Raw genomic sequence first — 24,460 nt, forward strand, 5'->3', positions numbered from 1 at the left:
CGCTGAAACAGTTGGTGGTGATGGTGCAGAAGATGAAAACATCAACTTACAATCTCCCGAAGAATATCTACAACCGTTAATACCGTCCGGTCTTCCATTTGCCGAATTACTGTAGAAAGAAGGATGTATCCAAGAAAGGTAACGTAATACATCTTCCATGGATAACATTAGACAAAAAAGGATTTCTTGATATACCATTTATATTAAAACTTTAACAGTTTTCCGCTAGAGTAGCTTTTGCAAAGACAATTAACAACAACAACAACATTTATTTATATAGTAAATTTTCATACAAAAAGTAGCTCAAAGTGCTTTACATAATGAAGAAAAGAAAAATAAAAGACAAAATGAGAAATTAAAATAAGACAACATTAGTTAACATAGAAAAGGAGTAAGGTCCGATGGCCAGGGTGGACAGAAAAAAAAAAAAACTCCAAATGGCTAGAGAAAAAAATAAAATCTGCAGGGGTTCCAGGCCACGGGACCACCCAGTCCCCTCTGGGTATTCTACCTAACATAAATGAAATAGTCCTCTTTGTAGTTAACAAATAATTAACAAATCTCAGAGCCAAACATTCAAAAAAGTAGTTTTATTTAATAGAGGGAAAGAAACGAAATTCAATCACGGGCAGTTATACGTCGCATTGATGCATATGTAACAATTCCTATGAAAATAAAAAATCTGTTTAAATTATGCATCCGTATCCCCATATGCGAGTGGCAGATCCGCAAAGAGGCTAGCGCATAGCAGAGACCCAGGGGTTGTCAAGTGAAGCGAGCAGAGGGCGATGCCCCTAATGTATATATATATATATATATATATATATATATATATATATATATATATATATATATATATACATATATACTGTATATATATATATATACTAGCAAAATACCCATCAGATGGAGAAATAGTGTGTTAAAGAAGTAATGAAAAGAAAAGGAAACATTTTGAAAATAACGTAACATGATTGTCAATGTAATTGTTTTGTCACAGTTATAAGTGTTACTGTCATATATATATATATATATATATATATATATATATATATACCTGTATATATAGTATATATATATATATATATATATATATATACACACATACATACCCACACACATTATATATACAGTATATATATCTATATCTATATATATCTAATATCTATATATATATCTATATCTCTCTATATATATACACATACATACTGTACATACATACACAAACACACATTATATATATATCTATTTCTATCTGTATATCTATATTTCTATATATATAATATATATATATATATATACACACACATTATATATATATATATATATATATATATATGTATATATTCATATACACACACATTATATCTATATCTATATATATATACTGCCTTAAAAGTTTTATTAAGAAGAAAATTAAACCTTTTTAAACTGAGGGAAAATATACCAAAAATTATTTGTTAAGGATCTCTTTGTATACCACATTGTGAGTTCGTCCCTCCGGTTGTAATATGACCAAGCTGTGCGCTGAGCTTACTCTTAAGCATGCAACGTTCAGTTGGCCATGAGAACAGTAATCTTGTTTCAAATCTCACAGCTTGGATTGCTGCTGTCATAATCGGATTGAGTTTCATGGTTTGTTTCAATTACGACAGTATTTGTAGGACTTGTGTTGAAGAGACATTCAGCATCTGTCAAGCGTTGTAAGTATACAACCAATTTCATTGATAACTTCACATCCAGCTTTTGAGAGTTTAAACATTCATAAACATCAAAGTGTCCACTACTGAAATCGTCACCTGTGAATCTAAGATGTTTAAGAGGCGTTGGCGGTTGTCCAAAGGTGTAAAATATTTGGCCATTTCGGTACACTTGAAAGCGACAACCGAACAATTCACCGGCAGTCATCAACTCACATGCAGATGCATAGGTGAAGGGCTTAAGCATTTCACTCTTCTAGTGCTCCTGTGTAGTATAATTATCTCCTGTACCGTCATCAGTCCACACCTTGAACCTGTCCCAGTCATTCAATACATAAGACACAATGTTCCTCCGGATATCAAGAGTGAGCCTGATATGGCCGTGCAATATGTAACAAAGAGAATGGAAAAGATAGGTGCCATCTCCGGGCATGGAAACCACTCGGTAAGTGACAGTTCTTTGATCGATGGTTATCACCTCGATAGATATGTTAATGCGGGTACGGTTGGAATGATAAAGGAAATGGGTACCTGAGCAATGTAAAGTAAGTCTAAAATATCTACACAATAACTATAATCGTAATAAATGAACAATAAAACAGCGGAGAAGCCCTGGATTAAATAAAAAGTCTGTAGTTATCAGCAGGGAGACGTGAATCCCGTGGCGAAGCAAGGAAGGGAATGTGGAGACTGGAGCGACAGATGGCCTTATATAGGCAGGCAGCCAACAACGTGGGAGGTGTTGGGATGGGGGACCCAACGCCGCCTCACACGGTGACCGAGCTGCAGGCTATGGATGTATATATGTACGTAAGTAGGATTCAGTTAGCGATGGGAACGCGCGTACGAAATTTCTTGAAGATGGGCCCATAAGTAACAAAGACTGTTGAAAAGTTCAATATGGCGGCCGCCAGTGGCATCATACCGCCGAAATAAGTACCAAATTTCAGCCTTCTACCTACATGGGAAGTTGGAGAATTAGTGACGTTGGAAAGTTCAATATGGCGGTTGACAGTGGCATCATACCACCGAAATAAGTACTTACATTGGTTTCGGTTAGTGCAGGGAAGCCGCCTACCAAATTTCGTGAAGGTGGGGCCATGAATAAGAAAGTTCAACATGGCGGACGTTGTTGACCGTTATGACCGTTACGCGTAGAATTTCAAAATGAAACCTGCTTAACTTTTGTAAGTAAGCTGTAAGGAATGAGCCTGCCAAATTTCAGCCTTCTACCTACACGGTAAGTTGGAGAATTAGTGACATTGGAAACTTCAATATGGCGGCCGACAGTGGCATCATACCACTGAAATAAGTACGTACATCGGTTTTGGTTAGCGCAGGGAAGCCACCTACCAAATTTCGTGAAGATGGGGCCATAAATAAGAAAGTTCAACATGGCGAACGTTGTCAACCGTTATGACCGTTACGCGTAGAATTTCGAAATGAAACCTGCTTAACTTTTGTAAGTAAGCTGTAAGGAATGAGCCTTGCAAGTTTCAGCCTTCTACCTACATGGGAAGTTGGAGAATTAGTGACGTTTGGAAAATTCAATATGGCTGCCCACAGTGGCGTCATACCATCGAAATAAATATGTACATCGGTTTCGGTTAGCGCAGGGAAGCCACCTACCAAATTTCGTGAAGGTGGGGCCATAAATAAGAAAGTTCAACATGGAGGACGTTGTCGACCGTTATCGACCGTTATGACCGTTACGTGTAGAATTTCGAAATGAAACCTGCTTAACTTTTGTAAGTAAGCTGTAAGGAATAAGCCTGCCAAATTTCAGCTTTCTACCTACATGGGAAGTTGGAGAATTAGTGATGAGTCAGTGAGTGAGTCAGTGAGTGAGTGAGTGAGTGAGTCAGTCAGTCAGTCAGTGAGTGAGTGAGTGAGGGCTTTGCCTTTTATCAGTATAGATATATATATATATATATATATATATATATATATATATATATATACATATATATATATATATACACTACATAACATATATATGTTTAAAATATAGTTTATTTTTCAAGAATCTTCTCTGAGGTAAATCTGTACTCTGACTGCACTCTCATAATAAAGTCTACTCACCCCATTTCTGCTCATTACAAAAAAATTGAGCTGGGTTCCAAAGTTCTGGAATACATCCAGTCTTACTTCTTTGACAGATTTACTTATTCAGTGATCTCACTTATAAACCACTAATGATGAGAGAATTTACATGTTTGTCAAACCTATCGTCAAATAATCAAACTTTAATACAGACAGAATTGTCTGCCTGCTAAGGACTAATTATTTCATGCAAAATTTTACAAACACACAAATGCTATTTCTATTTGAGATATAATGAATAAGTAAATCTGTCAATAAGTGAGATCAGTAGGCACATCGCTGTTTTGTCAGGCAGCATTATTATTAAGGTGCATGCACATTCACAAGTATTTGGTAAAATACTTGACAGTTGGACTCCTTTCAAATACACCCTTAGTGACTTTAAATAAGCCAGTATAGGTGAACATAGTTACGAAGTGTATATCTGATAGCATTTAGTGCAAAGCTTGTTAATGCTCCCCACCCTCACATGATACAGGAATGAATACCAACAAATATATCCACATTAATGTTATTGTTTCGTGGTGGAACTGGAATAATAATGCATACAATTCCGTAGTGTACTTGCATATAATGTAGAAAGGGAAAGATTTTTATAGCTGTACTTCTGTTAATCTAGAATGGCAGCATTAAAACAGAAATCAGAGTTGAAAGTGGTACTCTCCTGTAGTGACTCTGATAACTATGAGTCCTTTACAAAATGTGTTTCTACACATTAAAAAAATGAATTAACTTTACGAGTCTGTACACCTGTAACTGTCATTAAACTTTCATCAGGAAGTGACTGACAGTTGTTTCAACCAGCCAGCAATCTTCTTTTCTTTTGAAATCATACCTAACTTTTCTGTACACTAAACTCATATTTTGTGCCTACCACCTGTTTATGCTGCCATCATACTGATTTTGTATTCCCAACTCAATAATTCTTATCATCCTTTTGTTTTGTGTGGCCCACATTTTAATGCTGACATCCTTTATATCTCATGCACATAACCTGTTATTTTTAGCCTGCCACTTGTTTGGATTTTCTGCTGCTTGCCTTTTGGGGCCACCACGATTATTACTTAATGTAATTAACACCAAAGGACTGTTATTAACATGTGGCATGATACTGCTAATTTTAAATGTCTTTGATTCATCAATAAATCAACAAAGGAATCTGTTAAAATAGACTATAGCCTTCAGGCCTCTAGGTTGAGTCAAAAAGTTCATGTTTCACATGCAAACACATGAGCAAAGGCTTTTCATATTCTTCAAATAATTATTTTTCTAGATTACAAATTGCACTGAGCATATTGTGGAATGTTGTAAAAATGTGATTATGACAACTAAGTTGAGTTTGCTGTAATTATTTTAATACCAGTAACGGCGCACTGCACAATAACGCACAACGAATACACTTGGCATTCCTAGTTTTCCTCCTCTTTCTCTGTACGTTGATCATTCGTTTGCTCAGAGGTTGATGCGCTTGCTCCTTCCTGAGCAGCTCTTCTTTTCTCCACCCTAACGGCCCGCTTCTTCTCTTCTTTCGTCGGCATCCTTTCGTGTTAAAACTAATTAAGTCAGTGTTTGTGTTGCGATTACTTAGTATGTTTTCTTTAATTTTTCACTTAAGCTGGCACTTTAATCATTCTTGAGGCAAATTGAAGACTTATGAAGAGGTAGGGGAAGTTACAGTGAAGGTGGTAGGGATGAGAACGGCACCCATACGCATGTGCCGCACGGCCATCCTGCTGGCCACTGCTGAGAGTTGATTCTACAATAAAATAAAATAAAAAGAGGAATAACCTTGAAGGTCAATCATGAAAGCGGATACTAGATGTCATGTAGTATATGTGTACCACATTTCAGGTCAAACGGTCAAATGGTTTGTGAGCTACAGGTGATTTAAAATCCTGGACAGACAAACAAACAGCCACAGTAGCTTGTTAAATTATTGAGGAGACTTTCCTACTTGTTATAAATTATGCTAGATGCTTTGCAAACTTAAGAAAACCATTATTTGGGAAATTTTGCATTTGACAGAATACACAATGAATCTCTTGGAATAGAGGGAGGAGCCATTTGCAGTCTACTATATGATGAAACTAACATGCTGCTTTAATTCTTTTATCTCTCTTCTAGATGTTCTGGTTGCCATGTCATATTACTTTAGGTATCTCTGAGGTGTTCATATTTAAATGGTCAGACCTTTTGTTAAGATAAAGTTGAGATGAATAGATGGATGTAATTGAGTTCTTAGTGGAATGCTTAAGAATGGTCTGAAGAGTACAAGAAATGATAAGCCTAAACCAATACCAGAAATCAAGGTTAGAAATGAGTTTGCTTTTCCAGAGAGAGTAAATTGATTATTCCTTTGTTTTATGGGAGTCTCTCTTTTGAAAGATTTAATGGTTGGATGACCTGAACAGCACAATGCCATCTTAAATATCAACCGCATAGTGACAGTCAACTGACTGACAGTAGATGCTGTTACCACAAACAGTATGTTGGTAGTGATGACATACCACTCACATATAGTGCACAATGAAATTATAAGAAAATTGTGAAAAAAGAAACCTTATTTTAAAAATAAAACAAACAAAAAAGTCAAAAGGTAATCCATGAGGTTCCCAAAGGCTAGTGGAGGGAGGTTCAAAGTTAGTATTCTGTCAACTCAGGCCCCATCTCAAATGATACAAAACAGTAACAGTACAGTACCTACACTACTTTAATGTTGTGCCCTATTAATAAAATGCATTCCTGTTAAACAAAATAGATTTAGAATAAACTAATTTGACAAAGACATATTTTGACCAATGCATTTTAAATATTTTATTAGCTTTTACTTTGCTGTAGATTTACCCAATATAATCGCAAACCTGCGTGACTAGATACATGGATTTTTTAAAGTAAAGAGCTTCTTTTCATGTATGTTTTCTTATGCTTGTCAAACTTAAAAATAATGAAGGTTATATAGTCCTGGGTGTGGACTAAAACAGGATTTACATTTTTGGTGGCTGATACCATCATTTCATGCCTGAGACTCCACTGCTGGTAATATATTATCAAGCAGTGTTCTAAACTGATGAAATTATTTACGACGATAGCCCTTTGGTATTCTTTTTCTTGTGATGGTAATAAACATGTTTCTGGCTATTCAGCTCGCCTTCTTCTCTCTTATAATATAAATGTGTTATTGTACCTGCCTCTTTCACTGGTATTTAAGCATATGCTTTATATTCATCTCTCTTTGATTCAGTTGTTTGATTATCTTTCATTTGCTTCACTTTATTATGGGCTTAAAATTTAATCTTATTTCACCAGACATTTTTTTGTTTTGTTTTTTTACCTCTAGCTACTTTATGAAGACAATTTCCTTTTCATTCCATGTGGTAAGATGTAATTTATTTTTAATATATTTGTTTTTCTGTCAAAAAAGCTTCATAGTTATAATGAGCGAAAGTATATTAGGATGGTATTTCCAAAAGTAAAGGTTTATGATTTTTTGTCTTTTTAAAGATTATTATTATGTCCTGAAACAACTAGAATCCTACAGGAAAGGTGAGTGATGCAGTGTGGGAATACATTTAAAAACTGAGTGGTTACTAAAATACCTCCTGTAATCCAGCATTAATATTTTAAATTGATAATAAGCAGCATCAGAAATTACAGTTGTAAAATATCATAATACTGAATTCAAATCACCAACAAATGCTGGATTTTGATGGGCTTTTTGTATCTTTATTTAGCAGCGCTGGAAAAAATGGAAGAAAGAGAGACAACTTCAGCTTTTGCCAAAACAGATCTTTGGAATGCTTCTAACTGCATTCCACAAAACATGAAAGGTAAATTGCACTTTTGTATAAAAGCTTTTTTGCATATGCATCTCTACTCCCACCAGCCTTAGGGATGTTGTGCTCCACGGTCACATTATAAAGAAATTGAATAACTTCTGCCACCTCACTTACTATGGCTAAAACGTAAAGCAGGATGTTAAGAGGACTCATTTTATTTTTACACATAGGTTGTGTTTCATTGTAGACTATCTAGGACCATGCTAACACAGTTGTATAGAAATAAAGATGAGACACCAGGTTGATGTTAAGTCACTGTATTAATTGCTTTAATGAACAGTAAAGTATGTATCCATGTTCAAAAACTCTGAACTAAAATTAGGGTCTCAACAGACAGAAGCTTTTCCCAGCAACATTAGGTACAAACCCGGGATCATCCCTGAATGTTATGTCAATCCTATAAGTTGATGGTCTTTTTCTTAACTTTATTCCTGGGACCAGTACTAGTGTAGTGAAATAAAGTAAAAAAGTGCCATGAAATTCAGAATTTTTCATTGGCAAAATGAAGAAAAACAGCATTCTGTTGATATTTTATTCTGACTGCATTTTATCATTAAGCTCTGTGAATTTCATTGTAAATCTCTCATTAGTTAAACACCTTGAGATTATCCTTTGTGTGGAAGAGGTAGCGCATTGAGCCACTATGCAGTTTGCCTTTTCATTCGTTGTCTTTTTCTCCAGTCCTGGATCCTGTTGTCCATGTCACGCTGCCAAGAAAAATGTTGTTCCACCACTAGGCTATATTGTAAATGAAAAAGGTGGATGTAAAGTTAGACATGTAACAATCTTTTAAATGTGAAATTCACCCACTCCATATTTTGTTCAGTTTTTGGCAGCTGGAGCGTATCTTTCCAAGAAGCAACAGTTCTTCTGGTGAAGGTCATTCTGGAAAATCAGTATAGCTAAAAAGCTTTTTTTTTATATTTACATACCTACTCATGTGCAAGAATATATGAACCTAAAGCTGATGAGCAGGGAAGCAAGGCAAAAGTATTTCCTGAGAAGCAAATAACAACAAAATTTAAATTCCTTTTGCTTATGGTTGAAGAATTAGAGAGAACAAGTTTGTTTTATACCTCCCCAAGGAACAGAGATCTAAGATCATGTAAAAAATCACACCTAAAACTAATGGAGTTTCAATGTGCAATGTTCGTAGAAGAAGGACATCATTTTAATGAATATTTCATACACAATCCTATATTTGTATTGTCCCTTTGCATTGTATGGTGTCATCTTTTTCATCTTGTCAGACTGCATGACATTAGCTATGCTCTTCATTTTCTTTTTCTTTTATTTGAAACAAACATCACTTTTGCAAGAGATCACTTTGGGAGATGATTCTATTTTATTTTTATTCTGTCATGGAATGTCATAGAGATGGCCAATCTCAGCTTGTATTTCATGATGTCACACAAGCCATATTATACAAGACCAGGTTTTAGATAGATTGTGTCTACTTTTTGCTTTAAGATTCATTGTTAATTGTAATATATTTTGCCTTGTGATCTGTTCAAAGACTATTTTATTTTTGGATTCTTTGACTTTTGCATGGTTTCAACAACTTTGTCTTGAAAGACCTTTTGTTTGGTCAATCATCTCTGTCATTAAACTGGCACTTGATCACATTTCTGGATCGCCTTAAATACCAAGCAAAAAAAAAAGGAAAGACCTTTTTTCCATTGCCTTTAACCTAAAGGATCTTATTCAGAGCATTAAAAGTTAGTCTTCAAGACTTGTTATAAAACTGAATAAATAAATGTGGAAACCCCAAGAGGGGAGAAGAAGAGACCAATTAGTTGATGTTTTAACAAAATAGGAATGGTATGTAAATGAAAGTCTTACTTCTGTACAAACAAACAGGTCATCAGAAGTTATTTTATGTTTATATTCTAATATTTATTGATTGAGAATATTAATTCAAAAGCGAGTTAGTATGCAAGGTATCTCAACTCAAAAATTACAAAACAATGTCTACCAATGTTGGAAGTATTTTAAATGTCATTGTAAAGTGAATGGACGTGGAAGGGACTTAAAGGTAAACATATGCCTAGAAAGACTAGAAGAGCACTATGAGACCTGTAGGCTCCAGCCCAAATACACGTTGTTTGCTGGTTTGAAATTACGTATAATAGTCCTTTAAAACTACGCCTACAGAACAGCTCTTCATAATATATTTCTTTGAAACACATTAATTCAAAAGCTTTGAAAAAATTAAGATCAATATTTAAAAGAGCAGTAAGGAACATATAATTTTTTTATTCCCAGGCTAATGAATGGCTTATATGTACAGTATTGAATCTGGTTTTTGGACCTAAGGAGGCATCATGATTTGAGTGTTCACCATTCTCATTCATAGTGCAAAATAAGGAATTGGTGAATCTCAAAATGCAATCTTGAGGAATGAGTAGGTGATACCATTTGCTTCCAGTCTGGTGGTGAAGGCATTGGTATGTTTTTTAATATGGCCAAACGTAAGGAGTGCATAATGAAGTTTGTAATGGCCCAGCTTTTTACTATGAGAGATTTAATACAACTCTCTTAAAAAAGAAACTGGTATACATCACCACCATATGAATGAGATCACAGATAAGCAAAACATATTTGCTGCATTCTTGGATAAGTTAAGATACCATAATAAATAAATATTTACATCTCTGGCTTTGAAATTAACAGATGTAACAAACAAGAATTTAAGAAATAATGTCTGTATTATAAGCTTTAAAAAAAATCATACATAATAATCATTCCAAAACTCTTTTGAGTTCTTGAAAAAAAACTTGGTAATCAATATATCCATGCCTTTTCTCCTGGGGCCTCATGTATAAACAGTGCGTACGCCCATTTCCACGCTCACATTGCGATGTATGAAAACTAAGCTTGGTGTAAAGCCTCGCACATTCTGACATCAGCTCAAACCATAGCGTATGCAAGTTTCTGGCTCGGTTTTGCAAACTGGCAGCACCCAGCGTCAAAGCAGTGCTACTGTTCCAGTGTGGTTTCCTTTTCTTTTTTAGATTCACATCCCTGACATGCCTTTATCAAATACACAGACTTTAATTGCATATTGTTTTTTTAGTTTAAGACATCTGATTGTAATCAACCTGAAACCATATAATGGTGCACGGAATGGCCAAACTATTCCAAGTACTATAGCTGCTTTAACGTTGTTACTCACCACTGAGTATTTTAACCCACTGTATCAGATTGTGGAGTCACAGCTCTACTGCACCTGATCAAAAAGCTCTACTGCAGATTGTGTCAAGAGCAGAGAGAATTACCGGGGTACGGCTTCTGTGCACAGTCTATTTGAACTTCTCCCATTCAGGAAACACTTCAGAGCCTTTTCTGCATGAACCATGCGGTTCAGAAACAGTTCCATCCCAAGAGCTATAATGCACTTAATCAGTCCATCAAGTGCTCTTGGTAGAACTGTTTGTACTTATAAGTACAATCACCTCACTGTAAATTTGCATTGCAGTTGTAATATCGCACAACCTGAGCCACTTACACTTTCATATTGTATATTTTTCATTGATTTTTTATCGTATTCTTATTATTATTATTTTTTATTATTAGTTTTTGTTGTTATTTTACCATTTTATAGGAAAATACGTTTATGGAGGATTTGCATATTGAATCTCATTCACTTCAATAGAAGAGAGCACATATTTACAGATGATGATGACTCACTTTTAAGTCGATGTAGATTTCTAGACACTATCTTCTTGATATAATTTTTCAGATAAAATGCAGGAAAGTATATACTGTATATTACATTAAAATGATACATTTTTAACTTCATGTAAATAATGTTTATTAAATAAATACTGTTATTAAATGTGTGGACACGGTGGACAGCGCTAGTGATGAACTGCTGCCCCGTTAAGGGATTGTTCCTGCCTCACTCTGTATGTTTCTTGGGGCTGGTGCAACTCTGGATGGATAGATAGATGGAATATTTAAACATGTACTACGAAGACATTTCAATGTTCCTTAAAATTTTGAAGAATCACCATTCTAAGCTTATCGATGGCATTTATTAAAAAGCTGATTGTGTGGCGATTCGTTACTTGGACAAAGAAAAGGAAGGACAGGAATTGGGGGTTAGTACGTTTAAAAGAGGCAGTACTGCTGCAATAAATGATCTCATTGAGGTTCGCACAATGGCACAGAAAGCATCTAGTGGGAGGCAGCTCGTCGCTACCATTGCACCACCGTGGCCCCATGTTTAATCCATGCTTTAATTCATTTCATCATGAAAATGATATCAAGCATACCTCTTCATATTTAAATTGTTCAAAGAGCTGTAATATCATGAATGTAATGTATTCGGTGTCCTGTCAGTGTAAGAGAAAGCCCATTTAAGAATCATGTAGTAATTCACACACATAGAGCACATAGAAGAACACAAACAATACAAAGCATTTAACGTGCTACTTTAGTTACCATTGGATTTGAGAAACTAGTAAATTAAAGATTTTAAGATTAATTTTACAATGTTCTTCTTTAATGACAAAATAAACTACGTGATTAAAGTTGACATTTTGAGCTTTTTTTCCCACTGTGTCCCCATCTTTTTTTTTCTTTTCTTTGTACCCTAATAAGCTTTTATATGACACTCAGACGGTGGGAAAAAACTCACCTTTTCACAGTGACTTTCATATCTGACCACATCTTTTTTTATTTCGGGCACTGTGTGACTTTCTGAACTTGAACTTTCAATCATCTTCCTTTTGTTGTTTATACATCTGCTTAAACCAACAAATAGTATGTTTTTCCTTGCCTCCTCTTGTTATTCTCTGATATTCTTCTTTTTCCCTGTGCTTTTGCCATTGTCTTTTCACAGAACACTGAACTTAAGTGAATATTTATATTGATTTGCATATTCGAAGGGGCGTAACTCTGGGAGGAGTTTGGGAGGGGCGGCAGGGGCATGCACAAGCATTACATTTCACACAGACTGGGATTTATGTAACGGAAGAGCATGGAAGTTGGCTTATGCATGGTTTTCTGCATCTGAATTTTTTTGTGTGTGCGCACATTTCGACTTTTGTCCATACGCTATATTTTAGTGGAAATTCTATGCACTGCATTGTGCATGAGGCCCCTGGTCATTGAAAGATATCATAGAGTATATTCTTCTAAAAGAAATCCAGGCTTCTTTCACTTTTGGTATGGGTGGTCCACATATTGCCTTTTACAGCCTTTCAGTGCTTTGGTTCATATTATGTTGCTCATTTTTACTGAATTTTTTAGCTTATTCCCATGATCTTATTTATTTATTTGTGTTTTTTTATATTATATGAGGATCTCTGCAGGGTGAAGTGCCGGTATGATTTTGTGAGTATCATATTCTTGTATGGGGCCAGGCTTATGAATCTCATCAAAAGATTTCAGATCTTGAGCCTCGGCTTTCATATGTGGAAGAGTATTTGCCCATGTGTATTTTGAACTAAGTGCTCCATTATAACTCTGTGTTGAGTTTATGATTCATCACACTAGGGCATGCTGCTACTATATGTTTGCATTTTCAGGCCCAGCAAATTACTGATCCTCATTCTTCAGAAACAGGAGTCATTTGCTATGATTTTGGTCATCAACATTTTTTTTTGTTCTCTTTCACTTTTATCCCTCACTTTTACTTTCTCTGATGTTGTTATGTCTTTATGCCTCCCAGAACTTCAGGAGATAGAGACCTTTACTCCTCTTTTTGTTGAATGTGAACTCAAAGAGGCCAAAGCCTCCATCAGCTCTAGAAAATCTTGGCTTTCCCCCAAGCTTCTATCAGCCTTCTGGACCCAACTCTCAGCCCTCCTGTTTTGTAATGTACGCGTATTTCCAACAATTGTATCTACCACCTTAATCTGTTATTTAACTCAGTTTTGATTACTTTATTGCTCAAACAAGGTAAGGACCCTACTGACTGGTCCAGTTACCACTTGTTATTGCTGATGACTACTATGAAATTATACTAGTTTTTTTCTGAAAATATTTGTCAAATATTTTCAATGTTGTGTGGGGCGTTTTCTCACTTACAAGTAATAGTACATGTTTATTACAATTATAGAACAAACTTTCTTTAATATCCATAGGTCTTCACTTAGTGGTTTCCTGCATTAATTCAATTTTGCTGGTTTCTAGATTTTTGGCTTTTAGTCTGGAGATTGACACACAAAACATATTTATTTTTAGAGAACAGTTTTTTGCCATACACTTCATGATGGGTTTAAACTTCACAAGGAACCCAGAGACAATGGAATTAAAACTGGAAATGAATAAAGCACCTAGATGTTTAATTAACTATGAAGTTCTTTTCTTTGTAAGCCAAACTGGTGTTTATCCTAACCTGTCAAAACAGGGAGGAGGCAGCATCATAATTGTATGGTAAATTCAAATATTAAACCACCTGATATGAATACCTCTGGGATCTGGGGGAACGTGCAATACAGAATGCTTATAGAGGAAACTCCGGCATGCAAATAGCATCAAGTTTCTGCAGAGCCAATGGCCTGGTTGAAATCTGAACCCATTTGACTATTGCTGTGAATCAGAAGCATTAGCCACTGTATCACTGTACTGCCCTTAACTGAATGTTCATGAATTCCATTTACTGGAGAATAGTCTAATAGTATACAGTTCACTTTTGAATGAAATCCTAGGTAGGGCAGGTGGAGGAGGAGGTACAGTAATAAGGATTTTGTGTTTCACCACCATTACATTTCAAACTTGTCCTGGTTTATTTACAGATTCTGACATTGTCCTATCTTCTAATGCACATTTTTCATAGGAGACATGCCAATTGCTAAATTTTAATATAAAATTAATCCTCATTACTCTTGGATTACATGCAAACACCTATACATTGGAAATTCACAGCATCTGAACTGTTGAGGTTTGGTCATTTATGGCATATAACAATAATTACGGTCTCCAAAATTGAAACAACTCAAGCATATCATCTGAAATGCTTGAAATACTGGTGTCCATATTAAGGCTTGTCAGAATTTTCTAGTGATCTTCAAGTTATCATATATTTAGACATTATGGAAATCCATGTCCTTTTTGTCTGGAAAGGTTTCATGTCTTTCTCATTTTTTCTCCAACTGCTTGTAATAACTGTCTGCTCCTTATTGTACTAAAAGTGTGTCACTCATATATAATGAAATATACAAGTAACTTCTTAAATGTTTCAGGTTCATCATTCGAGAATGAGGCTTTTGTGAAGGTCCTGATAAACAGCAAAATCTTAAACAGCACACTGCAGAAGAACAAGAAAGACAAGTGGATGTTGGCTAAAGGTTCACAAGAAATGTTATAATTTAGCCTTATTTTGTTTTATTTTTTTCTATTGTATTTTCTTTAGCCTCCTATTGATAAATTGTCTTTGGATATAAATAACTTGTTCACATTGATTTGATTTCATTTTTCTTTTCCTTTCAGTCTTCTATAGTTTTTTTAAATTATTTTGCATACTAAAATTAAATTCTATTGTGCATTTCCATTAGTGTGTTTCATAAAGTAAAGGGGAGGTAGAATGAAACTTTGGCCCCAGTTTGTTATTGTACTGGTGGTCCTTCTATTTAAGGTTTATATGCTCACCACAAATTAATTTGAGTTTTCTTTGACAACACCAAAAATTCTTGCAGTGTTTTGTATTCTTATGTTTGTGTTTAGGCTTTGATAAGATGCAATAGGCTTGCAAGTGATTGTGGTTTCTTGTTCCAGCCAGGATGCCAGAACTATTAAGAGATGTGTTCAATTTATGAACTTGGCAAAAATATATTCAAATCAAAACTAACTATCTGTGTTTGTGGATGACTATAGACTATTTTTCAATAAATATACCAAAATTTATTGCTACAATAAACAAAGCAATAGTTTATTCATGACATTAGGATCATAGAAGATGGATATACAGTATGTAAGTATGTACAGTGTTACCAGTAGTGGGCACCACTGAACCCTAAACCCTACATACAATATAACCCAACACAACTCTGGTCATATTCCAAGAATGAACACAACCAAAATAACACAACTGCACATAAATTAAATTATCTTTATCTCCTTCCACCCCTCTAAATGAGTTTTGCCAACTGCCTCCCAACTCTGACTCCTTGAGATTAGGCACAGAGACTTCTTTTAGGCCAGACCCAGGAGTGCTTCTGGCATCATGTTTTTGGTCATCCAAAGTACTTCTGGGTCTTGTGGAAACCAGGACAGTCTGGCAGTAACCTCTGGTAGTATGCAAGGACCCCAACAGGGCTGTGTTTCCATAACCTAATTCCCATGCCACCCTGCGGGTGTCCTAACTAGGAATGGCCTAGAGGTACTCTGCCAACAAAAACATAACAATTGTATTGTGTATTTGTTTCCTTTTAAGTAACTGAAAATATAGAGATATGATATTAAAAGGCGATATCCCTCCCATAGTGATTACGGCGGTTATAAATCACATCAGAGATATATACTTAGCTTTCTTTAATGACAGTTTACGCAGCATTACAGACGCGAAGCCTGTGACAAACTTACCAAGGTGGGAATCTTGATCTACACAGTCTGCCATCTTTCGTCCACTGCGCAGGAAGGATTTTTCCGGACAGATGACATATTCTTCCGTCCACCGGCTTCAAAGGGTTTGGCCATGTCCAGGCCTTTTTTATACTTGGTCTTCCAAGTGCAGGTCCTCTCTTGTCTCCAAACAAGGACAGAACAGACTCAACTTCATCTCAAAAATAGTACAATGCCTTCGCAGTTGACCCCTTCATTCTTCAGACTGCTAACCTAGTGGTTTCTAAATGCAGGCAGACTAGCCCACATGTGCCAAACTTGGCTTGCACATATGAATGAATCCATTAAAAGTGTTTTACAAAGACAGTGACATTAACATTAATATTATAGCAAAATGTATTATAACAGTATTATAAGTAGATAGATAGATAGATAGATATTTTATTAATCCCAAGGGGAAATTCACATACTCCAGCAGCATCATACTGATAAAGAACAATATTAAATTAAAGAGTGATAATAATGAAGGTATAACAGACAGACAATCTGTCTGTTATTATTTTGCATTTATTAATACAATTACAATTATTTTGTATAATATTAATGTTTACTCCCCCAGGTGGAATTGAAGAGTCGCATAGTGTGGGGGAGGAATGATCAGTACACGTAGTCCTTCATGTGCTATGAAATAAATAACATTGACCCCCTTTATACGTCCCCGACCTGAGTCCACAAAGATGCGCAGTATGAACACTGACCACTGCGTCACCCAGTCACACTGTTTGAACATATCAGTGACAAATAGCTGGATTAAACCTAAACTGAAAAGTTATTAATATGTTTCTGTTACCATATTGCAAGCAGTACACTCCTTTTTTTCTTGCTTGTGTGACTGGGCCCTGCAAAGGAGCGGCATACCTGTACGTATGCTTCTTGCCTTACAACCAGTGCTGCTGAGATAGTAATAATGGAGATTTTTTTATTTCAATAAAATAAGCATTTTGTTAGATTATTCGTTACTTTAAAAGGTCATTGGACTGCATAATGCGTGTTACTTTTAACGCATTACTGATCCCAATATTGTGCTACTGAGCTTAGCATTGTAGGTTTCAACTCATCAATATAAATGTAGTGTTTTCTAAAATAATTAGACAGATTATTTCAATGAGGAGAAGGCATAACATGATTGCCCAGGCCTCAGAAATGTATGTTTGTGGACACTTCCACTGTTTTCTACCCGGGACTGCTAAGCCAGGTGGCCGCTTACATGCAGAAGCTAAGAGTGCAAAGAACATGCAGATTATGAAATCCTTAACTGTAACCCAGTGAGGGGTTTCCATAGCTGTATAATTGTGCTACTTACAGAGAAAACTACATCTGTTAACCAAATTTCTCAGAGATCAATAACCCGGTTTTTCTAACCATAATATGAGTATATATGGCATGTTTGAAACAGGTTATTGAAGTGTATTGTCTTGGACGAATGAATGACCGGTTCTCACAAGGATGACGTTTTGGGGCTTTCCCTTGCCCAATGTATTATGAACAATAACGAAAATGGCAAAACTCTTCCAAGGTGAAATAACATAAAAGTCCGCTAGATAGCACTCCAAGACTGCAAAAGAATGAGAAAGTTAACCAAAGCAACTCAAACAAGGACAGTATATATTTGTTATGCGATACAGGAGGTGTTCTAGACTTCTGTGTTCGCCTTTGGTCAAGCAAGTCTGACCCCTTCCTTCCCAATGGCAATTCTTTTATAGTAGGGGAGCCAGAAAGGGTAGCACTTTGGTCCTTCTTGGGCCGTCTTCTCAGGGCTGTGGAGGAAAGAACAGTCAGAGGTATTAGCAGCAGCGCCCCCTCCTGGCCTGTGGCGGTTTCACATACCTGTTTGGAAACTGTAGGGCAACCCTCAGGCACACATGTGTGACCGTATGTAAATAAACTCTTTGATAGAGAGAGAGAGAGATGAACAAAGGGCAGTGAAGATGAAGATTTATATTTAGGAGATCTAACCTTTGAAATATAATTAATTACACTGAAGTATTGTGTATACTGAAGGATAAATTGGTAACAATGAAAATAATACACAGTAAACTTGCAACAAACAAATAACAGAAATATTGTTTTACAAATGTTTTACTTTGAGATAAATTGTCAAGTGATTCAAAATTGTCATAGAAGAAATGGTATGAATAAGTGTAAGGTAACACAGAGAAAAACAGCCAAATGTGTATTCTAACCAAGGTCCCAACAAGAATACTCGGAGGAAGATCAATGAGACATACAAAGATGTACAAACTGCACACATACAGTGGCCTGGTGAAGGTGCCTGGCTGAAGACCTCTAGTGGCAGACCCCTCTTTTATCATACCATAATCTTTGTATCTATTCATAAATGTTGTTATTCTGTTCCTTAAAATGAGTGTGCTTCTGTTACATTGATATAACTCTAAATGCCAGAGACCCCCTCCTAAAACAGAAAAGGTAAGGTAAATAAAGTATATTACCAAATTATTCGTGTAATTAAAAGCGTTGCTAAAGGCAAAACTGATAATTAATTAACCAACTTAAACTTCATTCAATTCCTACATTGAATTTGACTGTCCCTGCATTGGCACATTAAAATTTCTTTTTCAGATCCCATAGTAGATAGTAGCTGGTTAAATACACACACATTGTGGCTAATATTAAAGAAAAGACTGCTATGGTACAAATGTATAAGTAGTACATTTTGTTATTGAAGTCATAGACTTGTTGATTTAGGATGAGTCTTCCTTAGCAAAACCAGCCACATTTATTTATTTGTTAATGCTCAGCATCTACAACTACCTTTACATGAGCACAGTGCCCTATTCAAAGACTTTCCACTTCAGCCCTCCAGCCACAGGCCCCAGAATGAAGTCACAGGGTCCTGTTGAAGAAACAGCCACAGAGGGGTCTGCTGCTCAAGGTCTGTAACTAGACTGTCTTGGGCATAATTCATATTTAAGCTGTCTCATATAGCTGAGAGGCCGCAGCACTAACCACTGCACCCCCATCTTGTCCTTAATTGAACAACAGAGTTCACAATATAAAGACTTAAGACAGTTGTACAGTACTGCTAAGAAGTATGTGAACTCTTTAGAATTTCTTCTATTTCTGCATAAATATGGCACAGAAAGTGGTCAAAAGTCCAAAAACTAGATAAAGGAACCCAATTAACATGAATGACAAAAATATAATACTTGTTCATTTATTTATTGAGAAAAACAATCCAATATTAAATATCCATCCATCCATCCATTTTCTAACCCGCTGAATCCGAACACAGGGTCACGGGGGTCTGCTGGAGCCAATCCCAGCCAACACAGGGCACAAGGCAGGAACCAATCCTGGGCAGGGTGCCAACCCACCACCGGACACACACAAACACACCCACACACCAAGCACACACTAGGGCCAATTTAGAATCGCCAATCCACCTAACCTGCATGTCTTTTGGACTGTGGGAGGAAACCCACACAGACACGGGGAGAACATGCAAACTCCACACAGGGAGGACCCGGGAAGTGAACCCAGATCTCCTAACTGCGAGGCAGCAGGGCTACCACTGCGCCACCGTGCCACCCCATATTAAATATTTATATGTGAAAAACTATGTGAATCTTTCCTTTCGGTAGCTGGCATGACCAGCCCATGAAGCAATACCTCACACAGAGTGCTGTGAAGAATTCTCAGTTAAAATATAAGCATAGATTATACTGATTGCAAAATACAGAATTAGTACCCATAAAATTCACAAGGAGAGAAAGATAGATACAGATTAATGTGAAAGGAAGCCAACACTACCTATCCATTAATTAATTGATGAACAATGGCCTGTTGACAATGGAGGAGATTAAAATTGTAAAAGAGAAAGTCAAAAACAAAATCACAGCCCTTGAGACGTTGGCCAGCTGGCCACCCAGGCTACTGCATGGTAGAGTCTGTATTGGCCATCTAATACGATGAGAAAATCTTTCCATCCAACAAATCCAATGCTCCTTTATCTGAAATAACTTTTCCAGAAGAGCAGGTTAGTAGTAGAGCAGTGGCAGTAAGTGTCACATCCACATACAGAGAAGAGAAACAGAATAGAGGAGGTTTAGTAACAGGGTATAAATATTATATTGCTTACATTTCTGTACAAATGACTAACAAGCAGTGATACATTATGTATAGGCAATCAGCAGCTCTAGTCAGGGTATGCTGTTTTAAAGTAGTGAGTATTCAGCCTTACTTAAAAGCAGAGACTGAAGGGTCATTGCTTACATTAGCAGGCAGATCATTTCACATCTCTGGAGCTCTGTAACTAAAAGCTCAACCTCCCACTCTTAATTTATTAATCCTTGGAATCTTAAGTAGACCATCATCTTGTGTTTATATTTTCTGGTGCTTGTAATAATTCTTGCAGCAGCTTTGAATTACCTGAAAGCTGCATAAATAACTATTTGAATCGCCAGTAAATAACTCATTGCAGTAGTCAGTCCTACTAGAAGTAAATGCATTAATTAATTTCTCAGTATCTTACATATTTACCAAACATGTTAGTCTTCCGACATCTTTAAAGTGGAAAAAGCATTTTTTGGATAGTTCTGTAATGCATGTTTTAAATAACATACCAACGTCAAAGATAACGTCTAAATTGTGTGCTGATTCAGTAAAACTAATGGTGATTCCAGCTGTGTTAAAGAGTGACAGAATGTTGTTACAGTCGGCATAATTCCCTCTAAAAATAACATTTCTGTTTTTTCTGTATTTAGAGACAGGTAGTTCTCATCCATCCACTCCTTTAAATTATTAACATAATTAGTTAAGGACAGCATCAGAGAAACATAATTTCGTCTAGAAGAAAGGTATGACTGAGTATCATCTGCATACAAATGAAAATGAATGTTACGTTTTCTAAGTTAGTTCCCAGTGGAAGCATGTAAAGTAAATACAGTAACAGCCCCGGTACTGAGCCCTGTGGGACACTGTATTGAACTTTTGAATATAATGATGGAGTACTGTCAGCACATTTCTGTACGTACTGAAATCAATTTGATAAATCAGAACTAAACCAGGCAAGCACAATGCCTGTGAGAACAATGCAATTTTCCAGCCAGTGTAGTAAAATAAAATGGTCAATGGTGTCAAATGCTGTGTTTTAATCTTACAACATAGTTACTGTACAAGTTCCTTCAACAGAGAATATTAGAATGTCGTTTACAACACAGGTTATTGGCATTGCAGTGTTTTGTATGTTGCAGAAGCCAGAGTAGAATTTTTCAAATTAATGGTGAAGTGCAAGGTGAGACTGAAGCTGCGTGGTCAATATTTTTTCATGTATTTTAGAGAGGAAGGATAAATTTGAATGGGTCTAAAATTATTAAGTGTATGTGGGTCTAGCTCTGGCTTTTTAAGTAATAGTTTGATAACTGACACTTTTAGTGCACCAGGAACTGCATCATTCAGTAATGAGCTATTGATAACGCTAACAATGGATGTTGCCAGAACATTTATTGAGCTTTTTACTAGTTTAATTAGCACTGGTCTAAGGAGCAAGTAGTAGGTTTCATTTTGGAAATTAAAGGTATGACTTCCTGATCTGTCCCCAAATTAAGATTACTAAACTAATGCACGCAAGAAGGGACTGGGTTTCCTAATCTAGTATTGAGTTTACTAGGTGATACTGAAATCTGAGATCTTATATTAGTCAATTTTCTCTTTAAAGAACTTCATAAAGTCTGTACTGCTGAAGTCTGTTGGTGTTTGCACTGTAGTTCAGAATTGTCATTTGTTAAATCATCCACAGTTCTAAACAGTACACAAGGTTTATAACTGTTGCTATCTGTTAGTCTAGAATAGAAGTCCAAGCGGGCATTAAAGAGACCTGCAATTTTGTTGTTATCCATCTACGCTCCAGTTTTTGACACTGTAATTAATGAGCTTGAGTATCTCATTAAACCAGAGAGAGGTTCTATGCTGTATAATCATTTTTGTTTTATTGTGAGACACTGTATCTAAAGCATCTTTCAAAGTCACATTATAATTAGTTTTTGGCTGATCCAAATTCTTTTTCACATTTATGATTTTGATGCAGAGTTACGATCAAAGTAGAGCATTGTCCTTGTTTCAATCTATGAGTATACTGTAAGGGCAAAGCTAAGTCCAACATAATTAAGTAGTGATAAGAAATAACTTCATTTAAAGCCATAATATTAAAATTTTGACTCTAAACTCCGTAAGTAATAATTATTTCTAACGTGTGGTTATGACTGTAAGTAACGCCATTGACAATCTAGCAAAACCCTATTGAGTTTAATAAATAAATAAAGCATTTGTTGTAAGTGTCATTTTCCACATCAATGTGTACATTAAAATCCCACATCAACACTATATGATCATAATTTATAGCTACATCAGATAAAAGGCTGCCAAATTTAGTCATGAACAATGGATATGACCTTGGTGGTCTGTAGACGAGTATTACGGTTGTGCTGGAATCTGTTTCAATATCTAATACAAGTACCTCAAAGGAAACAAAATGTTTCCAGTAACTGTTGATCAGCGCTGCAAATAGGCTTGGAGGAATTCTAACCCATTCCTCCTTGAAGAACTGCTTTAACTTAGGGGTGTTGGTGGACTTCTTTGCATGTGCTGCTTGCTTTTGGTCTTTCCACAACATTTTTATGGCATTAGGGTCAGGACTTTGACTCAGTCATTCCAAAGTATTCTTTGATAGAATGATTTGTGTTGTCTTACTGCATGATCCACTTCATCTTGAGCTTCAGTTCATTGCTGGAAATCCTGACATTTTCCTGTTGAATTTGCTGGTGAATTCAGAATTCATAGTTACATCAATGATGGCAAATAATCCTGTTCTACAGGCAGTAAAGCAGGCCCAAATCATGATACTGCTGCCACCACAGTTCACATATGTCATAAGGTTCTCATGTATTATGATCAAATTCAGTATTTGTTTCTCGCCAAACATAACATTTCTCATTGAAGTACAAAAGTTCTATTTTGAACTCATCTGTCCACAGAACGTTGTTCCAATAGCCTTCTAACTTATCCACTTGGCATTTAGCAAACTTAAGCAATTTTCTTCTTGGAGATTAGTGACGTTCTCGTTTTAACTCTGCCATGTACACCATTGTTGTTTAGTGTTCTCCTGAAGTGGGCTCATGAACAATGACATTAGCCAATGCAAGAAAGATGCTTAGATGTTACCCTGGAATTCTTTGTGAACCTCCAGGAGTATTACATGCCTTGCTCTTGGAGTGATCTTTACTGGTCAACCACTGCTGGGGAGGAAAACAGTGATGTTGAATTTCTTCCATTAGTATACAATCTGCCCATTCCAGTGAGCTGGTGCTGTCCAAACTCTCTTTTGTAACCTTTTCCAACATCATGATCATCGACATTTTTTGTCTCATGTTCTCAGAAATCTCCTTTGATCAAGACATGACACTCTTTCACAAACCTGTATGGTGAAGATTAGACTTTAATAACGAACACCCAGATTTATGTTCTTGGGAAAGAGCAGTGCCTCCCAAACTCACATCCAGTGACGGTTTTTGATATGGGCAACATGGGCCGTTGCTCAGGGTGGCATCGTTGTGGGGGTGGCATCTTGGGCATCGGCAAAAAAAATTATTATTTTTTTGCACGCGCCCATGCTGCCCCGACATCATGCCAGTGCATTTTTGGGATTGCATGGACACCGATCGATTTTCTATTGCCCATTTGCGGGGAGTAAGGGCGCCCTCCATTTGCGACGTGTGCCTGCTGCTTGCTGCTTGCCGCACAGGGAGCAGAGGGGCAGGGTGGCGGGGGATTCTCTGGCTGGCTGGCACGGCATCTAATAACCAGCTCGCAAAATAAAACAAAATAAAAGCAAACAAACAAACACAAAAGCACCAGACATTATGATATAGACTTATAATTTGCACCAATGTGTTTTCTAAATTCTATCACACCCATATATGCGGGAAGTGAGCGCGCGGGCCCTCTGTGCGCCTGTTTGGTGCTGCTGCTGTGCTGAAGTCTCACACACAACCTGTCGAAAGGTTGGGGTCCTTCCAAATAAAGCACATTTCATTCATAATATTGTCAATCCAAGCCCATTATGTCACAATTAATTTTTCCTGGGTTGTGCGAAATCGCAGAAATCGTTAGATGGGCGCTCCTTTTGTGAGCAGCATAGAGCAGAGTACAGCAAACAGGAAGAATAAATCGTTCTGTGTGAAGCTGACGCCAGCTCGATGCGTGTGCTTTCTCTATTCTTTATCACAGGTTAGT

The 24,460-nt window shown here is 36.4% G+C and overlaps 1 protein-coding gene across 5 annotated transcripts in view; it reads left to right on the top strand.

The window, feature by feature from the left end:
- The window catches only part of LOC120536903, a 405,177-nt gene that overhangs the window by 372,964 nt on the left and 7,753 nt on the right, over positions 1 to 24,460 (top strand). For 2 of the 5 annotated variants that reach the window (XM_039765454.1, XM_039765457.1), the window contains 4 exons: positions 7,141 to 7,177; positions 7,305 to 7,346; positions 7,535 to 7,630; positions 14,833 to 14,937. In XM_039765454.1, the coding sequence (XP_039621388.1) occupies positions 7,141 to 7,177; positions 7,305 to 7,346; positions 7,535 to 7,630; positions 14,833 to 14,937 (280 nt within the window). The remainder of the gene's footprint in view (positions 1 to 7,140; positions 7,178 to 7,304; positions 7,347 to 7,534; positions 7,631 to 14,832; positions 14,938 to 24,460) is intronic. The other 3 variants (XM_039765455.1, XM_039765456.1, XM_039765458.1) reach the window with 3 other exon arrangements.

This window comes from Polypterus senegalus, chromosome 10 (genome assembly GCF_016835505.1).
Source record: "Polypterus senegalus isolate Bchr_013 chromosome 10, ASM1683550v1, whole genome shotgun sequence".
NCBI lineage: Eukaryota > Metazoa > Chordata > Cladistia > Polypteriformes > Polypteridae > Polypterus > Polypterus senegalus.